General features: G+C 40.9%; 2 protein-coding genes across 4 annotated transcripts in view; both read left to right on the top strand.

Annotated features, from left to right (window-relative positions):
- The first annotated feature begins 1,201 nt into the window (after window positions 1-1,201).
- Window positions 1,202-17,775, top strand: LOC139385607 (nitric oxide synthase, inducible-like). The gene is made up of 25 exons (XM_071130814.1): window positions 1,202-1,306; window positions 1,403-1,501; window positions 1,690-1,829; window positions 2,255-2,417; window positions 7,170-7,261; window positions 10,356-10,497; window positions 10,641-10,780; window positions 11,804-11,978; window positions 12,157-12,258; window positions 12,618-12,812; window positions 12,939-13,021; window positions 13,216-13,360; window positions 13,677-13,781; window positions 13,967-14,016; window positions 14,550-14,724; window positions 14,969-15,101; window positions 15,232-15,310; window positions 15,442-15,632; window positions 15,763-15,932; window positions 16,163-16,373; window positions 16,555-16,642; window positions 16,788-16,909; window positions 16,997-17,145; window positions 17,310-17,504; window positions 17,647-17,775. The coding sequence occupies exons 1-25, from the start codon at window positions 1,202-1,204 to the stop codon at window positions 17,695-17,697; spliced, it is 3,300 nt and encodes a 1,099-aa protein (XP_070986915.1). The 3' UTR covers window positions 17,698-17,775.
- An 824-nt stretch (window positions 17,776-18,599) lies between these two features.
- LOC139385582 (small ribosomal subunit protein mS23-like) overlaps window positions 18,600-22,117 on the top strand; it is a 36,418-nt gene continuing 32,900 nt past the window's right edge. For 2 of the 3 annotated variants that reach the window (XR_011628967.1, XR_011628966.1), the window contains exons 1-4: window positions 18,602-18,802; window positions 19,111-19,290; window positions 19,386-19,463; window positions 19,558-19,681. Coding sequence is in view for 1 of the 3 variants with exons in the window: in XM_071130760.1 (XP_070986861.1) it covers window positions 18,759-18,802; window positions 19,111-19,290; window positions 19,386-19,463; window positions 19,558-19,681 (426 nt within the window). In the remaining 2 variants the exon portion in view is untranslated. Of the gene's footprint in view, window positions 18,803-19,110; window positions 19,291-19,385; window positions 19,464-19,557; window positions 19,682-22,117 lie in introns of all 3 variants that reach the window. The other variant, XM_071130760.1, reaches the window with a different exon arrangement.

Here is a 22,117-nt window from a genome sequence, read left to right as displayed (position 1 = left end):
TACCATAAGTAACTGAGCAAAAACATTTATAGATAAATCATAGAATATAAATTACGATACTGAGTCAATTTAGCAAATTAAACTTACAATATTAGTCATGTAACTGATTACATTAAGTATATCAAACTTATAACATTAGTTCTGGGACTTGAAGAACTTAAGTAGATCAACAAAAGAAAACATTCTGAACCTGTCACGACTTCCGCCGAAGTCGGTTACTCTCCTTGTTCGGGCGGCGTTCGGCGGTTGACGTCACCGGCCTTCTAGCCATCGCCGATCCACTTTTCATTTTCCATTTGTTCTGTCCTTGTCTTACACACCTGGTTTCAATCCCCCAATTTCTTATTCATTATTTACCCTCTGTTCCCCCATGTTTGTTTGTGAGTGATTGTTTATTGTGTTGCGGTCCGTTATTGTGGCCTTGGATTTATTTGACTTGTATTCTTCACCAGCTACACACAGACACATTACAGAACCTGATAAAATTAAGTTGAATGAAAGGAATTTTTGAGATCCAGTTAGTTGTTTGCATTTAATATATTATACTTAAAAGATCCTCCCTGTTAGATTTACTTAAAGAGCTGATGCAAATAGTTACCTACGTTTTTTATGTAAAAGGGGCACAATATTTTGTTACAGTGCAGGAAGCTGTCTTGTTTCCTATAATGTCATGAATAGCACTATTACCTCCACACTCCTGGAAAAAACCCATACCTCTGGACTGCAGTAGTTACTGGTCTAGTTGGCCTGGTCATGCTACTGATCTGATTCTTGGCAGACCAAACAACTGAAAAACCGGTTGGCCACAAAAATGTTAATTGTAATTAATTTGAGCCTACCTACCTGGAACACAACCAGGGAATTTTCCTAGAAGCCTGCCCATGTTTCATTACAGGCAGGTATAAATTGAAAAATCTCAGGAGGAAAAGTTTCAGAGAGGAATTGGTGCCTGTCTCACCTAACTGAAGGTAAGAGTAAATACTGGGATATTATATAATTTAAATTAGATTGTTTTAAAGAGTTTATGCCACGACACTGAAGGCTATTGAGCACATTATAACTTTAAAATATTTAATTAAACTTAATATTCATGTTTTTTTGTTACCAAGGAATTCAAAATACATTTTACTCATAGCAAAATAGCATATAAGCACATACATTTCGATCTAAAAGGCTACAAATGTTTGAATTATTTAGATAAATGGTATTTCCATATATGTTAATGAACTGCATTTATTTTACAATTATGGAGATGGTGCTTCAAGATGATGAAACCAAAATAGCTCTCCAGACTAAACCAAAGAAGGTACGAATTGAGATTACAGTTGAAATAAAATTAGAAAATGTGCTAAAAGCAAGCGACATATGTTTAACCTGTTTCTCCTCTATGTTCATCCCATAGTGGGAAACAAGAGCAAACAGGTGTCCGTTGTCTATACCTGTGCGTAACGTGAAGGATGGCTCAAGTCTCAATGATATGCTGCACCACCAGGCAGTTAAGGTGCGTTTACAGTTTATGATGCTTTGTGTGTGCCGTGGTACAGTACCGCAACTTATTTGCTTGGCTCTTTTGCTCAAATTATGAAGCCGCACCTCAATTTGAGTGTTTTCTATTTCAGTGAAGCTTGAACACTATAAAATAAAGCAATACATTTTAATTTAAACTGTCTTATTTTATTTCATATGCAGAACCAACAATGTACATCACAAGTTTGTGAAGGTTCTGTCATGACTCCCAAGGCTCTAATGCGCTGTCCCAAAGATACTCCTCTTGAGATCCTACCTCAGGCGATTGACCTCATCAACCAATACTACAAGTCCTTCAAAATGTAAGTAAAAGGCCTCAGTGTAATACTTCTCTAAAGACGATGACTATTATTACTCCAAAATTGTTCAACCCAAGTGCGGAATCTGTAAAAGACACACAGTTGCTTAAAATTGCAATATTGTTTAATGTCTTTTAGGCATTTATAGATTGTAGCCTATATTTTCTGTACTTCATTTATGAGCCTTTATAAAGCCTTTACTGTACAATGTATTCTTAGATGCTTCATAAATTATGGCAGTATGGGAAAATATTTAAGCCAGTTAGCCTTTATAGCCTATTGTAAACATTTGCTCATAGATCATTTATGAAGCATCTATGTGGGCCTTACAAAGGTTTTGCAATGGGAAAAATGTAAATCCCCTCTATTTTATGATTTGTTTGTTTTCAATGATTTACACATAGCCTAATTTAATCCCAAATGCATAGCCCCAAAAGTGAACACCACCTTGCCAGATTGGAGGAAGTTGCTATGGAGATAGGTTCCACAGGAACCTATTCGCTGACTATGGACGAATTAGTGTTTGGTGCTCGACAAGCATGGAGGAACGCCCCAAGATGCATCGGCAGGATTCAGTGGTCCAATTTACAAGTAAGAAAACATACTAACAAGGCAGAAGATACATTTCAGTTTCTCATTATCTTTTAGGAATCAACATCAGTATCTATTGTATTCTTGTATGTGTTTTTCATGCATGCACATGGGCGTATGTGTAATGTTCTATGTGTAGATTAGCCTAATGAATGATGAGGGTGAGTATTGGTAAAGTGGAACACTTTATGAAAATATGCTTTCTGGAACACCTTACAGAATCACCCCATTGTCTTAACCCCCAACATAATACCATTCTAAATAGCTTAAGAACTCCACTACACTGCACTACCGTTCCATTAAAATAGCATGAAATTGATCAGAAATACAGTTTAGACATTATTAATGTTGTAAATTACTATTGTAGCTGTAAACGGCAGATTTTTAATGGAATGTCTACATAGGTTTACAGAGGCCATTATCAGCAACCATCACTCTTGTGTTCCAATGGCAAGTTGTGTTAGCTAATCCAAGTTTATAATTTTAAAAGGCTTTTGATCATTAGAAAACCCTTTTGCAATTATGTTAGCACAGCTGAAAACTGATTAAAGAAGCAATGCAGCTGGCCTTCTTTAGACTTGTTGCGAATCTGGAGCATCAGCATTTGTGGGTTCGATTACAGGCTCAAAATGGCCAGAAACAAAGAACTTTCTTCTGAAGCTCATCAGTCTATTCTTGTTCTGAAAAATGAAGGCTATTCCATGCGAGAACCAGAATAGAAAGAGGAGTGGGAGGCCCCAGTGCACAACTGAGCAAGGGTACAAGTACATTAGAGTGTCTAGTTTGCGAAACAGACGCCTCACAAGTCCTCAACTGGCAGCTTCATTAAATACTACCTGCAAAACACCAGTCTCAACATCAACAGTGAAGAGGTGACTCTGGGATGCTGGCCTTCAAGGCAGAGTTGCAAAGAAAAAGCCCTATCTCAGATTGGCCAATAAAAAGAATAGATTAAGATGGGCAAAAGAACACAGACACTGGACAGAGGAAGACTGGAAAAAAAGTGTTATGGATAGACAAATCTAAGTTTGAGGTGTGTGGATCACAAAAGAAGAACATTCGTGAGATGCAGAAAAAATGAAAAGATGCTGGAGGAGTGCTTGACGCCATCTGTCAAGCATGGTGGAGGCAATGTGATGGTCTGCTTTGGTGGTGGTAAAGTGGGAGATTTGTACAGGGTAAAAGGGATCTAGAAGAAGGAAGGCTATCACTCCATTTTGCAACGCCATGCCATACCCTGTGGACGGTGCTTAATTGGAGCCAGTTTCCTCCTACAACAGGACAATGACCCAAAGCACAGCTCCAAACTATACAATAACTATTTAGGGAAGAAGCAGTCAGCTGGTATTCTGTCTATAATGGAGTGGCCAGCACAGTCACCGGATCTCAACCCTATTGAGCTGTTGTGGGAGCAGCTTGACCGTATGGTACGTAAGAAGTGCCCATCAAGCCAATCAAACTTGTGGGAGGTGTATTAGGAAGCATGGGGGGAAATCTCTTCAGATTACAATGCCAAAGGTCTGCAAGGCTGTAATTGCTGCAAATGGAGGATTATTTGACGATAGCTAAGTTTGAAGGACAATTATTATTTCAATTAAAAATCATTATTTAGAACCTTGTCAACATCTTGACTATATTTCCTATTCATTTTGCAACTAATTTCATGTACGTTTTCATGGAAAACAAGGACATTTCTAAGTGACCCCAAACTTTTGAACGGTAGTGTATGTGAATGCAAAGAGCAAACAACAAGCTGCACAAGAGCTCACTCGTGTAACGGTCCAGGTTACAAAGTGGCTCAGTGACTCATGTTCACATCTCAAAGTAAAAAATCCAGTCTGCATGTTCCTCACAAAGAGGGCAACTGATGCCGCTGAGCCAGATGTGTATGTGTCAGGGGAGAAGCTCCAGCTGGTATCCGATTTTAAGTACCTTGGCATCATACTTGATTCCAACCTCTCTTTTAAAAAGTAGGTGAAAAAGGTCAATCTGCTTTCTCTGTGAGAGCTTCCCATGCCTAGAGGCCAATCAATAATCCCTAGCTGTGTATTACCCGTTTCAAATCAAATCCAACTTTATTTGTCACATACGCCGAATACAACAGGTGTAGACTTTACCGTGAAATGCTTACTTACAAGCTCTTAACCAACAGTGCAGTTCAAGAAGAGTTAAGAACATTTTTACCAAGTAAACTAATATGAAAAGTAAAAATAAAAAGTAACACAACAGGAATAACAATAACGGGGCTATATACAGGGGGCACCGGTACCGAGTCAGTGTGTGGGGTTACAAGCTAGTTGAGGTAATCTGTACATGTAGGTGGGGGCGAAGTGACTATGCATAGATGACAAACAAACAGCGAGTAGCAGCAGTGTACAAAAGGGGGGGTCAATGTAAATTGTCCGGTAGCGATTTTATTAATTTGTTCAGCCGTTTTATGGCTTGGGGGTAGAAGCTGTTGAGGAGCCTTTTGGTCCTAGACTCGGTGCTCCGGTACCGCTTTCCGTGCGGTAGCAGAGAAAAAAGTCTATAACTTGGGTGACAGGAGTCTCTAACAATTTTATGGGCTTTCCTCTGACACCGCCTATTATATAGGTCCTGGATGGCAGGAAGCATGGCCCCAGTGATGTATTGGGCCGCTCACACTACCCTATGTAGCGCCTTACGGTCAGATGCCGAGCAGTTGCCATACCAGGCGATGATGCAACCGGTCTGGATGCTCTCGATGGTGCAGCTTTCAAACGTTTTGAGGATCTGAGGACCCATGCCATATCTCTTCAGTCTCCTGAGGGGGAAAAGGTTTTATTGTGCCCTCTTCACCACTGTCTTGGCATGTTTGGACCATGGTATGGACCTTGGTATGCTTTCCATGTTGTCTGTAGCTGGTGAGGTGTGGAAACACCTGTATTTTGTTTTGTTGCTATTTGCGTTGCTGTGTCTTTACTATCATTAACTGAAGACTGATAACCGTAATTACTAGGAAGTCGGGGCACCAAGGAAAAAATTCAGATTACAAAGTTATCATTTCCTAAAATAACTTTTCAGATATTTTATCTGAACAATTAGTCTTCAAAATAATTATTTACTTTACCTCACGTTAGTCTCATTCCAAACGTCGTAAATTGTTGGTTATCTGCACGAACCCAGTCTTCACTATGAGTCATCCATACATCAATTGTCTTAAATCATTTATTTATTACTAACTAAGTAATTCACAGAAATGCATAAACAAACAAACAAACAGGGTAAATGTGGTACCATGAAGTGATAGGAGAATGTGCCCTAGTGGGCTAAACCGGCATGGCGGCTTGTTAGACAAAAGGAGAAGTGGGGGTCGACTAAGAAGTCACTACAGATTGATAATTATAACAATTGAAATGCTAATCCTTTGCACATGAACACTCACTCATTCTGGAACAATTGCAATCAATATATATATTTACGCTCAGTGTGTCGTCTTGATCGCTGGTGAAAAGTTCATTTATTTTGTAGAATTGTCCGTCTCTCTCCCTCTCTCTCTCGGTTGTGGTTAGAGGGGATTGTTCAGAGTGACATTCGTTATAGAATAGATGTTATTGTAATTGTCGTTCTTCGCGTTCAATGATACCAAATTCCTAGCTGCAGACTAGTAATTAATATAAAATACTTGTTCTTATTCTGTCGGTATCGATAGTCTAAGAGTTTAACCACGTGGTTTGACAGTAATAGGGTGTCCCAGTTTGACTGTAACAGGGTGTCCCAGTTTGACAGTAATAGGGTGTCCCAGTTTGACAGTAATAGGGTGTCCCAGTTTGACAGTAACAGGGTGTCCCAGTTTGACAGTAATATGGTGTCCCAGTTTGACAGTAATAGGGTGTACCAGTTTGACAGTAGCAGGGTGTCCCAGTTTGACAGTAATAGGGTGTCCCAGTTTGACAGTAACAGGGTGTCCCAGTTTGACAGTAATAGGGTGTCCCAGTTTGACAGTAATAGGGTGTCCCAGTTTGACAGTAACAGGGTGTCCCAGTTTGACAGTAATAGGGTGTCCCAGGTTGACAGTAACAGGGTGTCCCAGTTTGACAGTAACAGGGTGTCCCAGTTTGACAGTAATAGGGTGTCCCAGTTTGACAGTAATAGGGTGTCCCAGTTTGACAGTAACAGGGTGTCCCAGTTTGACAGTAATAGGGTGTCCCAGTTTGACAGTAATAGGGTGTCCCAGTTTGATAGTAACAGGGTGTCCCAGTTTGACAGTAATAGGGTGTCCCAGTTTGACAGTAACAGGGTGTCCCAGTTTGACAGTAATAGTGTGTCCCAGTTTGACAGTAACAGGGTGTCCCAGTTTGACAGTAACAGGGTGTCCCAGTTTGACAGTAACAGGGTGTCCCAGTTTGACAATAACAGGGTGTCCCAGTTTGGACGTAGGCAAATATTCTAAAAAGGTGAAAGTAGTAAAATAACAATTTACAGTCATTTTGATTTACATTTACAAAATATGTTGTAATGAAAATCTGAATATCTTTTCTTAATTTTTTACAAGCTTAACATTATTTATCTTAGAATCCTATGTCATTTTACTTACCATTATGATGCCATGCCCACAATGACTTCACGCCAACTGAATCCATTTTTTATCATCACATACTTCCTCACTAACACACAGGCATTGATTGTTTGTTATGTTATTGTACACATTTAAATATATCCATTATAAAGCTTTGTTAGGTGTCCCACTTAACCAATACTCACCAACATGTTTCTTGGATTGTTCTGCAGGTGTTTGATGCCAGAAAGTGCAAGACTACTCAGGATATGTTCAAGTCTCTGTGCGAACACTTACAGTTTGCCACAAATGGAGGAAACCTAAGGTAAACAAAGAGTTGGGACAAAGAGCAGGGACTTGTTTCAATCCAAACATCTGCGTTATAGCGCGATTGAAACTATAAGGTCATTTTCAATTGAGAGATCATATGCAGTGTTTACGTGAATGCAGTCTCTGCGAATGCGGGAAGATTGCCTTTCGATTTAAAATCACGCTTCGACACAGATTGAATCTAGGCCTAGGTGACCAACAGCCTTCTTTCTGAGGTAGCCTAACTACTGCAGCATTCTTTGTGAAACTAGAAAGGATAGCGAAGTATGAGGTAATGAGGCAGAGGGCAGAAAACACTGAGTAAAGATCAACCCTGTATGAAGTTAGAAATGTGTAAAATGTAAACTACAGATTTGTCCCACTAACTGTTCGTCGCTCTGGATAACAACGTCTGCTAAAATACTAACATGTAAATGCACCAATGTTAAAGTAATTCTACTAATACTCCTGTCTCACTTGACTTAGACCTTCAACCCTTTACTCCGTGAGAACAATACTGTAGGTCAGGGATCCCCAATTACATTCAGCTATAGGCCCATTTTTCCTTGAAGGGATGGTCAGGGGCCGGAACATAGTTATGAATAGTTTGTACACTGCATATTGATCTGTGGGAATGCAATGTTGTTGTTCTAAAATGGGGATTGCTAAACAATGTGTTGGAACCTAACCAGATTAAATTAGGCATACCTCAGGTGATGTGCTCCATCATAAAGGCGAGGGGGCAGGGTTCTGGGCATCTCGCCCATCCAGCCTGGGGATGAAGTTAGTATGGTCATGCAAATGATTTTACTGATCTGGTTGGCCTGGTCATGCTACTGATCTGATTATTGATAGACCATTATCTTGGCCAGGTCGCAGTTGTAAATGAGAACATGTTCTCAACTAGCCTACCTGGTTAAATAAAGGTGAAATAAAATAAATAAAAAAGACCAAACAACTGAAACACCCGTCTATAAGAAATCTTTTACAGTCTAAATGTAATTTTTAATGGTAAAATTCTTGAATGGAAAATTCTCTTAACATTAATGAATAACTTAAAATAAATATACATTAACCTCTTCAATTAAAAAAAAAAACATTATCATCTATAGAATGATATAACAAATAAAATAATAAAATCAGCAGCCAATTTTTTTAACTAAGTATACATACCAACTAGAAAATAAGCAACTGTAAAAGGGGAAATGGAAAACAAATGGAAATGAAAAGGCCTGATGGTGGCGCTAGAGGAAAGGTCAGGTAGTCACCAAACCAATAGGTTTCTTCCACTTGGTCTTGATTGTGCACAACAAATTTTATGGCAATCCAGCCATTCCTTTGAGATATATCTTGTTCTCAGCCTGTGGGCATCATGTGTGGAGTGATCTAATATCCATAGCCATGCCATTTAACAGTTATCACTGGCCCTTGCTCAGCCTTACCCACCAAGAGCCCAGCGCCGAGCCTTCTTGCTAGAAAAGTGACTGATCAAGTCTTTGAAGTCCAGCTTTCTAGCTAACTGACGTTCAATGGACAGCATGGCAAGACTGCAAAACCTGTCCTGGGACATAGTGGACCTCAAATAGTTTTTTTTAATCAGTTTTAGCTTACTGAAAGCTCTCTCGCCACCAGCAACAGTCACAGGCAATGTGCAAAATATACGTAAAGCAATGCACACTTCTCCAAAAATGCTTTGCAGCTGCATCTTACAAATTGCATTCAAGAGACCAAGAATATAAATGCAACAATTTTAATGATGCCTTCGATTTAAGCCCACACAGAGAGATCTATTAATCTACACTGGGCCTCTCTGCCAACATGGCCAAGCAGGGGCCAAAAATAGTTTTATAAATGCTTTTTGTTACGTACCACAAGTATAAACATGCTATATGAAACTAATCACAAGTTAGGGGGGAAAGTGGCAGCATATACAGTGTTCAGGTGTCTTACTTCATTTTGAAACTCAGGTGTAAGATCTCTGGAATACTTCATGATCAGTGGTTGGCATACAGAAGGGACTTTATCCTCACTAATCTGCCCAACTTTCAGAACAGCAGAAAAGTATTCTACAATTTCTGCAGTGGTGTGGAACCTAGTGTCCAAGTCACTTATGATGTTGTCCATAGCAGTAAAAAACACTGTTCCGAAACACCGTTGCTGCAGTACCTGCAATTATGCCAACTGACATGTCATTCAACACAATGCTGCTCACCTCCTTCTTCAGTTGGGAGTAGGGCTGGTTCAGGGATATGGGGATGGGGAGACAGGGCTGGTTCAGGGATATGGGGATGGGGAGACATGGCTGCTGAACCTGAAGCTGCATCTGTTGGGCCTGGCACCAGGCAGGGGGAGGGACAACTGATTTTTTATGAATGGCTTGCTAAACGTTTGCCTACATTGATTAAATGTGGGCTAAAAGAGGAGCGAAATGTAAACACAGAATTTTCTGTGAAGATATTAAGTAACTAATGTTAGGGGAGCAAAAGTAGCCTATTTCAATATGGACTAAGCTATCAGGTTAATTTCCACCACTCACGGACTACACCCACCTTCCTTTGTGAAACATTGGGTGACATACGGTCACCCTTTCTGTTCTCTTTCCTGTCTTTCTTTTCGTTTTGGAGGGGGGGGGGGGGAATACAGAGGCTCGCTGGATGTTTACTTTTTGCCAAAAACAAGAAAAGATAAAGAAACCGTCACTTTTATTAGTTATTAGTACATTGTAATTAATATAATATATTAATGATGATAGGTTAATAATTTAATATGGAGAAAAAATGTAACTAATGTTCTCATCATTTTTTAAGGCCCCTTAGACTCTTCCTAACGACCCCCCCCCCCCCCCTTAGAGAGGCATATTGCTTAATATGTTTTTAAATTAAAATCACTTTGAGCTGATTTCCTAGATTTTTGTATTTTATGTCAACAACTAAATTATTAGGCAATTTGTTATTTATTTTCTCTGGAAATAAAATTGCCAATGGGCTGCCTATTGGGGAACCCTGCTGTAGGACATTCACTCTGTTATGGGCCAGTTTCACATGCTCCTTCTTATTTCAGTTTGTCTGTTATTACATATCTTATTCTTTCTTCTGTCTTATTTATTTCAGGTCTGCGATTACCGTCTTCCCTCTGAGAAAGGAAGACATGCAAGATTTCCGGGTGTGGAACAGCCAGCTGGTGAAGTATGCAGGTTACCAGATGCCTGATGGCAGTATCCAGGGAGACCCATCCAGTGTAGAATTCACTGAGGTACTATATAAAGTAGCTATAGCCACCAGGATCCACCCAGCTATTTTAATAACATGCATTCAAACAGGCTCACATACTGTATGTCTTTGTTTGAAAATATCAATTCTTAAAGTTGCTGTTACTTTTGTGCTGTGTTCCTAAAGATCTGTATCCGGCTTGGATGGAAACCTCAGTACGGCCTCTTCGATGTATTGCCACTAGTCCTGCAGGTCAACGGGGAGGACCCAGACCTTTATGAAATCCCTCCACACCTGATCCTGGAGGTTCCCATGGAACACCCTCAGTGAGTGACTATTGGATGATTGTGTAAACACACTTTTGAGAACAAATACGATGTTAAGCCTGCAGAGAGTCATCATAGCTATTCCACTGCATACAACATTCATTGGTTATGATACCGCTACAAAAGTGGTGTCCAGTTATGTTATGACACATCTGTATGCAAATCCGTTTGATTCCATATTAGATTTGCCATTGATTGGATTCATCAGAGACACATAGTATTCAGATCATCATGCCTCCATAGCCATGGTGATGTTTTTAAGTAGGAGTTATCAAATTAAATCAATGTTTTATGTAGCTGCCTGGGTAAAATCAAACCATTGCCCCCAGTCACTCAAGAGTTTGAACTATAAAAAAGGTTTTAAAATCCTCCGTCTGGAGCTCTTGAGGAACAGAGCTGAATAGGAGAGAGTGAAGAGCTCTATAGAAGTTAACTACGCAGCACATTCCTTTATCCAAATAGTTTCCCAAAGCCAGGTCTAGGAGGGCCCTATGACCTGTACCATTTTATTTTATTTCAATGTCTAACCACTCCAAAGTGATCCTTCATTTGTTTCACTGGACACAATACTGAGTTGAGTCAAGTGTTTCAAGCATCTTTGGTAGAGTGAACACGTCAACTGTGTGTGTGCGTAACTCATTCTGTATGAAAATATATATATACCAACTGTGTGTGTGCGTAACTCATTCTGTATGAAAATATATATATACCAACTGTGTGTGTGCGTAACTCATTCTGTATGAAAATATATATATACCAACTGTGTGTGTGCGTAACTCATTCTGTATGAAAATATATATATACCAACTGTGTGTGTGCGTAACTCATTCTGTATGAAAATATATATATACCAACTGTGTGTGTGCGTAACTCATTCTGTATGTAAATATATATATACATGTCACATTGAGGACTGAATGATTCACTATAGAAACGAATCACATCTATCCTAGTGGTGGTGTTTTTGGGCATGCTCTTTTATATATTATTATCAAATATATTGTGTTGATCTTTCCTCATTAGGTATAAGTGGTTCCAAGACCTTGGACTGAAGTGGTATGCTCTGCCTGCGGTGTCCAACATGCTGATGGAGATTGGTGGACTTGAATTCCCAGCCTGTCCCTTTAATGGCTGGTACATGGGCACTGAAATTGGTGTGAGGGATTTCTGTGACTATCAGCGTTATAACGTCTTGGAGGTAAGGCTCACTTTCACAGGTACTCACCATGGCTACAGCACAGGGTCAGGCTCAGCAAGAGTAGCCCACGTTTTGAAATGGAGGAGGAAACCTCGTCTGGAATAACCAAAAATAATTGATTAAAAAAACTTGATAATGATGCAATGATTGTAGATGTTTTGGCTTCCTGTCCGTACAGGAAGTTGGTCGCAGGATGGGCCTGGAGACACACAAGCTGTCCTCACTGTGGAAGGACCAGGCCTTGGTGACCATCAATGTTGCAGTCATATACAGTTTCCAGGTAACCTATGATTTTCATGTATACAGGGCCAATCCAAAGGCATGTTTTTCCCAATAGATATTTTTCCCAATAGATGTTTTTCCCAATAGATATTCACAGCCTGTACAGCACTTTGAGATATCAGCTGATGTACGAAGGGCAATATAAATACATTTGATTTGATTTGATATCCCAAGTTATGTTGTTGTTGTTGCTGTTGTTGTTTTGTTACATAATTCGTTTTTTTAATACCTACAATTGTAAATAAGATACTTCCATCCCATAATATTTAGCCAGAGGATGCTACAACTATTCAGCCATCAACTGGAGTTTTCCTTGAGATAAATGTACTCCTTTTGACTCATTACTGCACGCTGTAGAAGAACAAGGTGACCATCACAGACCACCACTCTGCAGCCGAGTCCTTTATGATGCACATGGAGACAGAGTTCCGGCTGCGTGGCGGCTGCCCTGCAGACTGGGCCTGGCTGGTTCCTCCCATGTCTGGCTCTCTCACCCCCGTCTTCCACCAGGAGATGGTCAACTACATCCTCTCTCCCTTCTTCTACTACCAGGTAGATACTGAGACACCATCTTGTACTGTGCATAGTATATGTCATTCATCTGGTTAAGCTCCACCAGGGCAACAGGGCAGTTGCTGAATGATCATCTGTAACTGTTGTTGTTGTTGTTGTTTGAAGCCTGACCCCTGGACGACCCATGTCTGGAGAAATGGGGAGATGTGCCTGAGGAAGCAACAGATCAGCTTCAAAGCGGTGGCCAGGTAATCTTACATGGACTATGACACCCATATCTGTAATGCTTTATGAACACAGTCATGATGCGTTATAAATTAGAATGCAGTCCTAATCATATTATTGACATAGCTATAAATGCACATAATGGTTGAGGTTGAGTGAAACCATGCTCATAATGCATTACAAAGTATTATCATTCATGGCTGGTTCCCTCCTATAGGGCGGCTCTCTTTTCTTCAATCCTTATGAGCAGAGTGCTGGCTAACAGGGTGCGTTGCACTGTCCTGTACGCTACTGAAACAGGGAAATCACAGACATTGGCCCAGAGACTGAACTCCATGCTAAACTGTGCCTTCAACTGCAGGGTAGGAGATCCATCTCATCTCTATGAAGGATGATAGGGGGCTTACTGCCTCAGGCTAATATGCTTCAGGGCATTTGTGTGTGTTAAGCACTGTGAATCAATGTAAAACTCTAGTTTAATTGGAACCTAAATGTATGTGAGGACTATATTGAGCTCATTTAGAGTTCATTTACAGAACAAGCAATGGGGAGTTAGCTAGTAGATGTGCTTGTACAATGTACAATCTGTTGATATCTTAAGTCACTACTGTCCTCAAAATACAGAATTTCCCAGATATTTTACAAAGTTAACTAAAGCTGCTCTGTATATCTTCAAAGTTGCTCTGTATGGAGGACTATAACTTCAGTGACATGGAACAGGAGAGCCTTCTGGTTGTGGTAACAAGCACATTTGGGAATGGAGACTCCCCTGGAAATGGAGAGGTGTGTTTCTGTAATATGAAGATATTATAATATATAATATATTATAGATATATTATAGATATATTATAGATATATTATAGATTATAGATATATTATAGATATATTATATTAACAATAATATTTTTCCCCACATTTATAAAATGTAATGTCTAAATATTCACCACATGTTAATATTATTTCTCTAGAGTTTCAAGAAGCAGCTTTTCTCCTTGCAGTATCTCAGGAACAAGTTAAGGTAAGTAGTATCTCAAGCATTTTTCTCTGCATTGCCCTCTCCGTACTGTGCTGTACATGTACATTAGTGGAGGTTGCTGAGGGGAGCTCATAATATTGTCTGGAACGGAGCGAATGGAATGGCATCAAACACATGGAAACCATGTATTTGATACCATTCCACTGATTCTGCTCCAGCCATTATCACCAGCCCCTCCTCCCCAATCAGGTGCTTCTAACCTCCTGTGATGTACATGTCTTTAAGATATGTTATGTCTTTAAGATATGTTATGTCTTTAAGATATGTTATGTCTTTAAGATATGTTATGTCTTTAAGATATGTTATGTCTTTAAGATATGTTATGTCTTTAAGATATGTTATGTCTTTAAGATATGTTATGTCTTTAAGATATGTTATGTCTTTAAGATATGTTATGTCTTTAAGATATGTTATGTCTTTAAGATGTACTAATTGATGAAGTGGCGACTTGACTACAGTCTCTGTCACCTCTCTTTGGTTTTGAAACTGGTCATATCTCCCCTCTCCTCCCCCAGGTACTGTGTGTTTGGACTGGGCTCGAGGATGTACCCACAGTTCTGTGCTTTCGCCCATGCCGTGGATGCCAAGCTGGAGGAGCTGGGGGCAGAGCGGGTGACCCCCACTGGAGAGGGGGATGAACTGAATGGACAGGAAGAGGCCTTCTCTGCCTGGGCTCTCACCACTCTCAAGGTAGGCAGACAAGAAAGGATGGCTCTCTGGCTTAAAAGTGGATCTTAGCTACGTGCTGACGATCATTTTTTCAGTGTATTTTATAGTATACATATTAACATACTCCTGGTATGTCTACTATATGCTCAGGTAACATTACAAAAAAGACCTGTTATGATCTTTAATCTGATAATCATTTGCATATCATATTGATCTACATAGTGTATTTAATAATTGAGCCTAAGCACGCTTTCTCTGCTTCCAGGATGCCTATAAGAAGTTCAACATCCAGGGACAGCTGAGTCTGCAGCTCCCTGGGGCAGAGCGACTCTGCGAGGCCTGGGACCCTCTTAGATACCGCGTAGCACTGGAGAGCTGCTCCCAGGACCAGATCACAGGTACTACACCCGGGCCAGGGGATGGACATTTGACAAGGGACTGGTGTAGCACTATAAAGCCTTATAAACTAATCTTGTATTTCAGTCAGCCAGTTGTACGTGATGATTTTCACTATCCTCTCTTTCGCAGCACTTTCAGCCATTCACTCTAAAACTGTCTTCCCCATGAAACTGAAGAGGAGACAGAATCTACAGAGCCCCCATTCAAGGTTAACTTCTTGTCTTCTGCCACACAATTTATTTTACCCACTAGCATTGTTATTGTTGCAATACTTTTAACATTTTTGACAGGACTCAATTTTGACAGGGTTTAATTCAACATTGTCATTCTTGTTTCTAGCCGGTCCACCATTCTGGTGGAGCTGGAGAGGGAGACAAGTGCAGAGGTCATGAACTTTGCCCCAGGAGACCATGTTGGTGTATTCCCAGGGAATCTCCCTCAACTGGTGGCTGGAATCCTAAAGTTCCTTCCCCATACAGCCCCAACCAACCAGTGCCTACGACTGGAATACCGCTCTGACTCCTGCCTTGGTAAAACACTATTCAGTAATAATGGTGCTGATTGAGGTAACCACGGTAAAATCAGATTTCTTTTTAGGAAGACATCATCTTCAAAAAATGGACACTGTTAAAATTACTCTGCATTTCTATTTCCCAACAGATGATGAGAAAAACTGGAAGACTGTCAGACGCATCCCAGCATGCCCTTTGTCTCAGGCGCTCACCTACTTCCTGGATGTGACCACGCCCCCCTGTCAGAACCTCCTCCACAAGCTCTCTCAGCTGGCAAGACAGGAGGGGCACTGCCAGCGTCTGCTGACCTTGGCAAAGGTAACTTCTGTTTGTCTCAAGGACTACTGTAGTGTTCATTATTGTCTCTTGAAATAAAAATGAGAAATCATGAAAGAAAATCCTTTAACCTACCACCCTTTGGAATTGTATAGAATTGAAGAAAATACTATGTTTCACACATATAACCATGTAAGCCTATGCACTTTCCAAAAAATAATATAAACAGATATTTTTCTTGTTATTTAGCTTCTGTCTTAATTTGCCGTCAGGACACTCAGGAGTACATGACCTGGAAGATGTTCCGTGTTCCCAACTTCCTGGAAGTCCTGGAGGAGTTCCCGTCTTTAGAACCCTCTGCAGCCTTCCTCCTCAGCCAGCTACCCCTGCTCAAGCCCCGCCTCTACTCCATCAGCTCCTCCCCTCAGCTCCACCCCAATGAGCTACATCTCACTCTGACGGTACTCAACTATCACACACAAGGTATGGGACATTAGATTTTTCATTTTGGTCACTTAGCAAACATTCTTATCCAAGGTACAGGACAGGGCGACTCAACTTAGAAATGACAATACATCAGTTATCAAATGCTTTGAAAGGAATTTGAACTGCTATCTCTTGGCTGTGAAAGTAACTGTACTGTATTTTTCTGTACTACCGATAGATGGACAGGGTCCTCTTCACCACGGGGTCTGCAGCACCTGGCTGGATACCATTAAGAAAGGAGACCTGGTACCATGTTTCATCTACAGGTATAGAACGTACTGTAACATACTGTATTTCAGTAGGCTGGTACATTCTCCAATTGTACCAAATGCTTGGTTGTAGCCTATCCCCAGTATAATGATTGAGATTATCATTTCAAGTGAAGCTAACTGATTGTGTTATTGTTTACAGTTCAGGTGGGTTCCACCTCCCAGCAGAGCCCAGCACTCCAGTCATTCTGGTGGGGGCTGGCAGTGGCATCGCGCCCTTCCGAAGCTTCTGGCAACAACGGCTACATGACATGAAACACCCAGGTAGTCTGTGTGTGTGTCTGTATGTCTGTTTGTGTGTCTGTTGATACAAAATCTCTGACCTTAAGGGCTATGGTTTTGTCTTTGCAGGGTTCTCTGGAAGTCCTATGAGCCTGGTGTTTGGCTGCCAGAGTTCGGAGACAGACCATTTATACAAAGAGGAGACACTGGAGATGAGAAGACAAGGGGTCCTGAAGAGTGTTACAACCACATATTCCCGCCAGCCAGGTCACCCAAAGGTACTGTTGCATTGTCATTTTGAAAGAAATCATGTACTGAGTAAGCTTTTCAATCAAAAGCTTGATTGAACCTGATTGGCTTGTGATTCAAGTGAAGGTTGAAACGTATCATCTCCCTGTACTGTGCCTCCTATTCCTAACCTTTGACCTCTATGTGTCAGCAGATCTATGTCCAGGATGTCCTGAGGGAGAAGATGGCAGAGGAGGTGCTGAGTGTGTTGCACCAGAAGGAGGGTCACTTCTACGTGTGCGGAGGTGTGAACATGGCCCAGGGAGTTACTCTAGCAGTACAGGAGATTCTGAGCAGCCAGCTTGGCATTACCCTCACACAGGCAGGAGAATACCTAACCCAACTAAAGGTTGGTTCACTTTCCTCTCAATCATTAATATGAAAACTAATGTGAATGCCATGTATCCTCTTAATCTAGTTCCAATGCTGTAGTAAGTGGACAGTGTTTTACAATGCTTTTATGGTTTGTATGTTTGTGTCTTTATTTGAAGATTCAGAAGAGGTACCATGAGGACATTTTTGGAGCCCAGTTTCAAAAGTGAGGTGATCGGGATGGAGAAAGATCTACACATAGCATGCATTTTCCTCTATGCTTGTGATGCCCTGTTTTTGTTTTTGTTGATAGATTAGGATTGTCACTTTGGAACATGTTTGTAGCTGTTGGTGGTCCCAAACAAACCAGCTAGTCATCCTTTGGCCCACTGCTTGAAAATGTACCCACTTTCACTGTTTTCACTTTATTTTTAAAGCACGGTAAGTATATTTCAGAGAGATGATTATAACATTTACATTAACGTCATGATATTAAAGATAGATTATAGATGCACAGGTGATAAATATATGTAGAGTTTGTACAATATAATAGAATGTGGGATTGTTGAATCTGAATTATACATAATGGGAAAATGCTTGTAATCCGAATGTGTTTTACTCATTTTGAATAAAAAATAATATTACATAATCATTGTAGTTGAAGCCTTCTTGCAAGCATCTGCTTTAGAGTATCAGTGACCCCAAGAAGGTCAAAGAAGCAAAAGCCTATCAGTGCTGCTGAGGTTTGAGGAGCTTCTGCCTGGGAAAGTACAGAGAGAGGCTAGAGAGGCTCAGAGATATTTAATTAGTCATGATGTATCGTATGCAGAGGCTGTAAGCCAGATTGGTGTAACTACAGTGTGGAATGATGGAGCTTCCTGTAGTAAGTGGGCCTAATGTCAGGGCTGGTGTTTCTGGTAGAAGGTTAGTAGGGATTTATATGTTTTTTATTTAATTTTCATGGTAGTTCAGAATTGGGCAGATCATGATTGAGAGTACATTCCAGCACAGTAGGTGGCGGCATGATTTACATGATTGTTTGCTGACCGCCATGATATCATAGAAGAAGAATATCCGTGCCTGCAGCGCTTAAAATGTAGATGATCTGGAACGCGCCCCATGTTTTTACAGTGCAGATTATCCCTGCAGAAATAACTTGCGGAAGTGGTGGTCGTCCATGCTCGTGAAAAGAGGCCCTGTAGTTGTTGTTTGCTAACTATGATCTTTGAGTTTACTGGATAATTACCTAGCTGCATTTTACGCGCATAGTGTAGTTAAATTGAAGTCCATTATGGCTGGAAGTCGACTTGAAAAATTCGGAACAGTGTTCACGCGGTAGGTCAAAATGTCGTGTTGCTAGCTAGCTAACGTTAGCCAGCTTAATTTCTGTCATTCAAGGTTACTGGAGGATGCTATCTAGTTTTCTAGACCCTTTAGAGTTTTCTAGCTAAGGTTAGCTAGATACAATTGATTTGGTGTGAGTGTCTTTTCAGCAATTGGTAGTCCATGCTATCAAGGCTATGGTTCCGCATAATATACATTCTAACGTTAGCTAGCTAGTCTAGCTCTTTGCATGTGAAATTGAGAATGCATTTGCTCCATTGTTTACATTTTTGCTGCTGACTCACTGGTTTCATTTTCAGAGTCAGAGATCTTATGCGTTCTGGAGTTGTCAAACAGTCTGACAAGCCCATTTGGTATGATGTATACAAGGCCTTTCCACCCAAGAAAGACCCACTTTATGTCAGGCCAGTGGCCAAGATCTATGGGAAGAAAGAAGAGGCTGTGCCTGACATCTTCTACAGAGAGGATGAAATCAGAGCGTAAGCTAATTAAACGGGTTGCCTTAAGCTTTTTACTGCCATTCAAAAGCTGTTAGAAATATACATGTGTTGATCAGCATTGGTCTCTGTTCCAGGAAATTCTATGAGGTGTATGGAACAGGGCCCAGAGCTTTTGATCTCACCAAATCCAACTTTGTTTCAACATGCCAAAGGTATGGGCAATGAATCACATTGATCATAGGCTCCAGCATTGTATGATGAACCTAACTTCTGCAGTTCTATAAAGTGTTTTTTTTCTTCATGTAGGTTTGTGGAGAAGTATACAGAGTTAGAGAGCTGGGGAGAGCTGGAGAAACAGTCCCTGTTTGAGGAGACTGGGAAAGCTCTCCTTGCTGAGGGCTTAGTATTAAGGAGGAGGGGTGGTCCTGCGGTGAGTAGACTGTTCAAATGATACACCTCAATAATTTTAATGCTGACTGCCTGTTTTCCAAATACTCTATAGACAGACATACTACATGACCAAAAGTATGTGGACACCTACTCATCGAACATCTCATTCCAAAATCATGGGTGGTAATATGGAGTATTAAATGTTTTCCACTAGATGTTGGAACATTGCTGCGGGGACTTGCTTCCATTCAGCTACAAGAGCATTAGTGAGGATGGGCTCTGATGTTGGGCGATTAGGCCTGGCTCGCAGTCGGTGATCCAATTCATCCCAAAAGTGTTGGGTGGGGTTGAGGTCAGGGCTCTGTGCAGTCCAGTCAAGTTCTTCCACACCGATCTCGACAAACCATTTCTGTATGGATCTCACTTTGTGCACCTGGGCATTGTCATGCTGAAACTGGATTGGGCCTTCCCCAAACTGTAGCCACAAAGTTGAAAGCACACGATCATCTACAATGTCATTGTATGCTGTAGCGTTAACATTTCCCTTCACTGGAACTAAGGGGCCTAGCCCGAACCATGAAAAACAGCCCCAGTACAGTTGGCACTATGCATTGGGGCAGGTAGCATTCTCCTGGCATCCACCAAACCCATATTCATCGTCAGTCTGCCAGATGGTGAGGCGTGATTCATCACTCCAGAGAAAAGTTTCCACTGCTCCAGAGTCCAATGGCAGTGAGCTTTACACCTCTCCAACTGACACTTGGCATTGCCCATGGTGATCTTAGGCTTGTGTATGGCTGCTCGGCTATGGAAACCCATTTCATTAAGCTCCCGACTAAGTTGTGCTGATGTTGTTTCCAGAGGCAGTTTGGAACTCGGTAGGGAGTTTTGCAACTGAGGACAGACAAATTTTACGCACTTCAGCACTCGGTGGCCCTGTTCCATGAACTTGTGTGGCCTACCACTTCGCAGCTGAGCCGTTGTTGCTCCTAGATGTTTCCACTTCACAATAACAGCACTTACAGTTGATCGTGGCAGCTCTAGCAGGGCCGAAATTTGACGAACTAACTTATTGGAAAGGTGACGTTCTATGATGGTGCCACGTTGAAAGTCACTGAGCTGTTCAGTAAGACCATTCTACTGCCAATGTTTGTCTATGGAGATTACATGGCTGGTGCTCAATTTTATACAGCAACAGGTGTGGCTGAAATAGTTGAATCTACTAATTTGAAGTGTTCACTTTTGCATATACAGTAACTGTCAAAAGTTTGGAAACATCTACTCGTTCAAGGGTATTTCTTTATTTTTTAAACTATTTTCTACATTGTCGCATAATAGTGAAGACATCAAAACTATGAAATAACACACATGGAATCATGTAGTAACCAAAAAAAGTGTTAAACAAATCAATGTATTTGAGATTCTTCCAAGTAGCCACCCTTTGCCTTGATGACAGCGTTGCACATGCTTGGCATTCTCTCAACCAGCTTCACCTGGAATGCTTTTCCAACAGTCTTGAAGAAGTTCCCACATATGCTAAACACTTGTTGGCTGCTTTTCTTTCACTGTGGTCCAACTCATCCCAAACCATCTCAATTGGCTTAAGGCCAGGTTGTCTGATGCAGCACTCCATCACTCTCCTTCTTGGTCAAATAGCCCTTACACAGTATGGAAGTGTTGGGTGATTGTCCTGTTGAAAAACAAATGATTGTCCCACTAAGCGCAAACCAGATGGGACGGCGTGTTGCTGCAGAATGCTGTGGTAGTCATGCTGATAAAGTGTGCCTTGAATTCTAAATTAAGCACCCCCACACCATCACACATCCTCCTCAATGGTTCACGGTGGGAGCCACACATGCGGAGATCATCCGTTCACCTACTCTACGTCAAACAAAGACACGGCGGTTGGAAACAAATCTCAAATTTGGATTAATCAGACCAAAGGATAGATTTCCACTGGTCTAATGTCCATTGCTCTTGCTTCTTGGCCCAAGCATGTCTCTTATTATTATTATTATTATTATTATTATTATTATTAGTGTCCTTTAGTAGTGGTTTCTTTGCAGCAATTTGACCATGAAGGCCTGATTCATGCAGTCTCTGAACAGTTGATGTTGAAGTCTGTTACTTGAAGCATTTATTTGGGCTGCAATTTCTAAGACTGGTAACTCTAATGAACGTATCCTCTGCAGCAGAGGTAAACCTGGGTCTTCCTTTTCCTGTGGCGGTCCACATGAGAGCCAGTTTCATCATAGCGCTTGATGGTTTTTGTGACTGCACTTGAAGAAACTTTCATTGTTCTTGAAATTTTACAGATTGACTGACTTTCATGTCTTAAAGTAATGATGGACTGTCACTTCTCTTTCCTTATTTGAGCTTTTCTTGCCATAATATGGACTTATATGGATTTGACCAAATCTTCTGTATAACACCCATACCTTGTCACAACACAACTGATTGGCTCAAACACATTATG

Source organism: Oncorhynchus clarkii, chromosome 27 (assembly GCF_045791955.1).
Source record: "Oncorhynchus clarkii lewisi isolate Uvic-CL-2024 chromosome 27, UVic_Ocla_1.0, whole genome shotgun sequence".
Lineage (NCBI taxonomy): Eukaryota > Metazoa > Chordata > Actinopteri > Salmoniformes > Salmonidae > Oncorhynchus > Oncorhynchus clarkii.
Note: the sequence above shows the minus strand (reverse complement) of the source record. Positions and strands in the feature narration are given on the sequence as shown.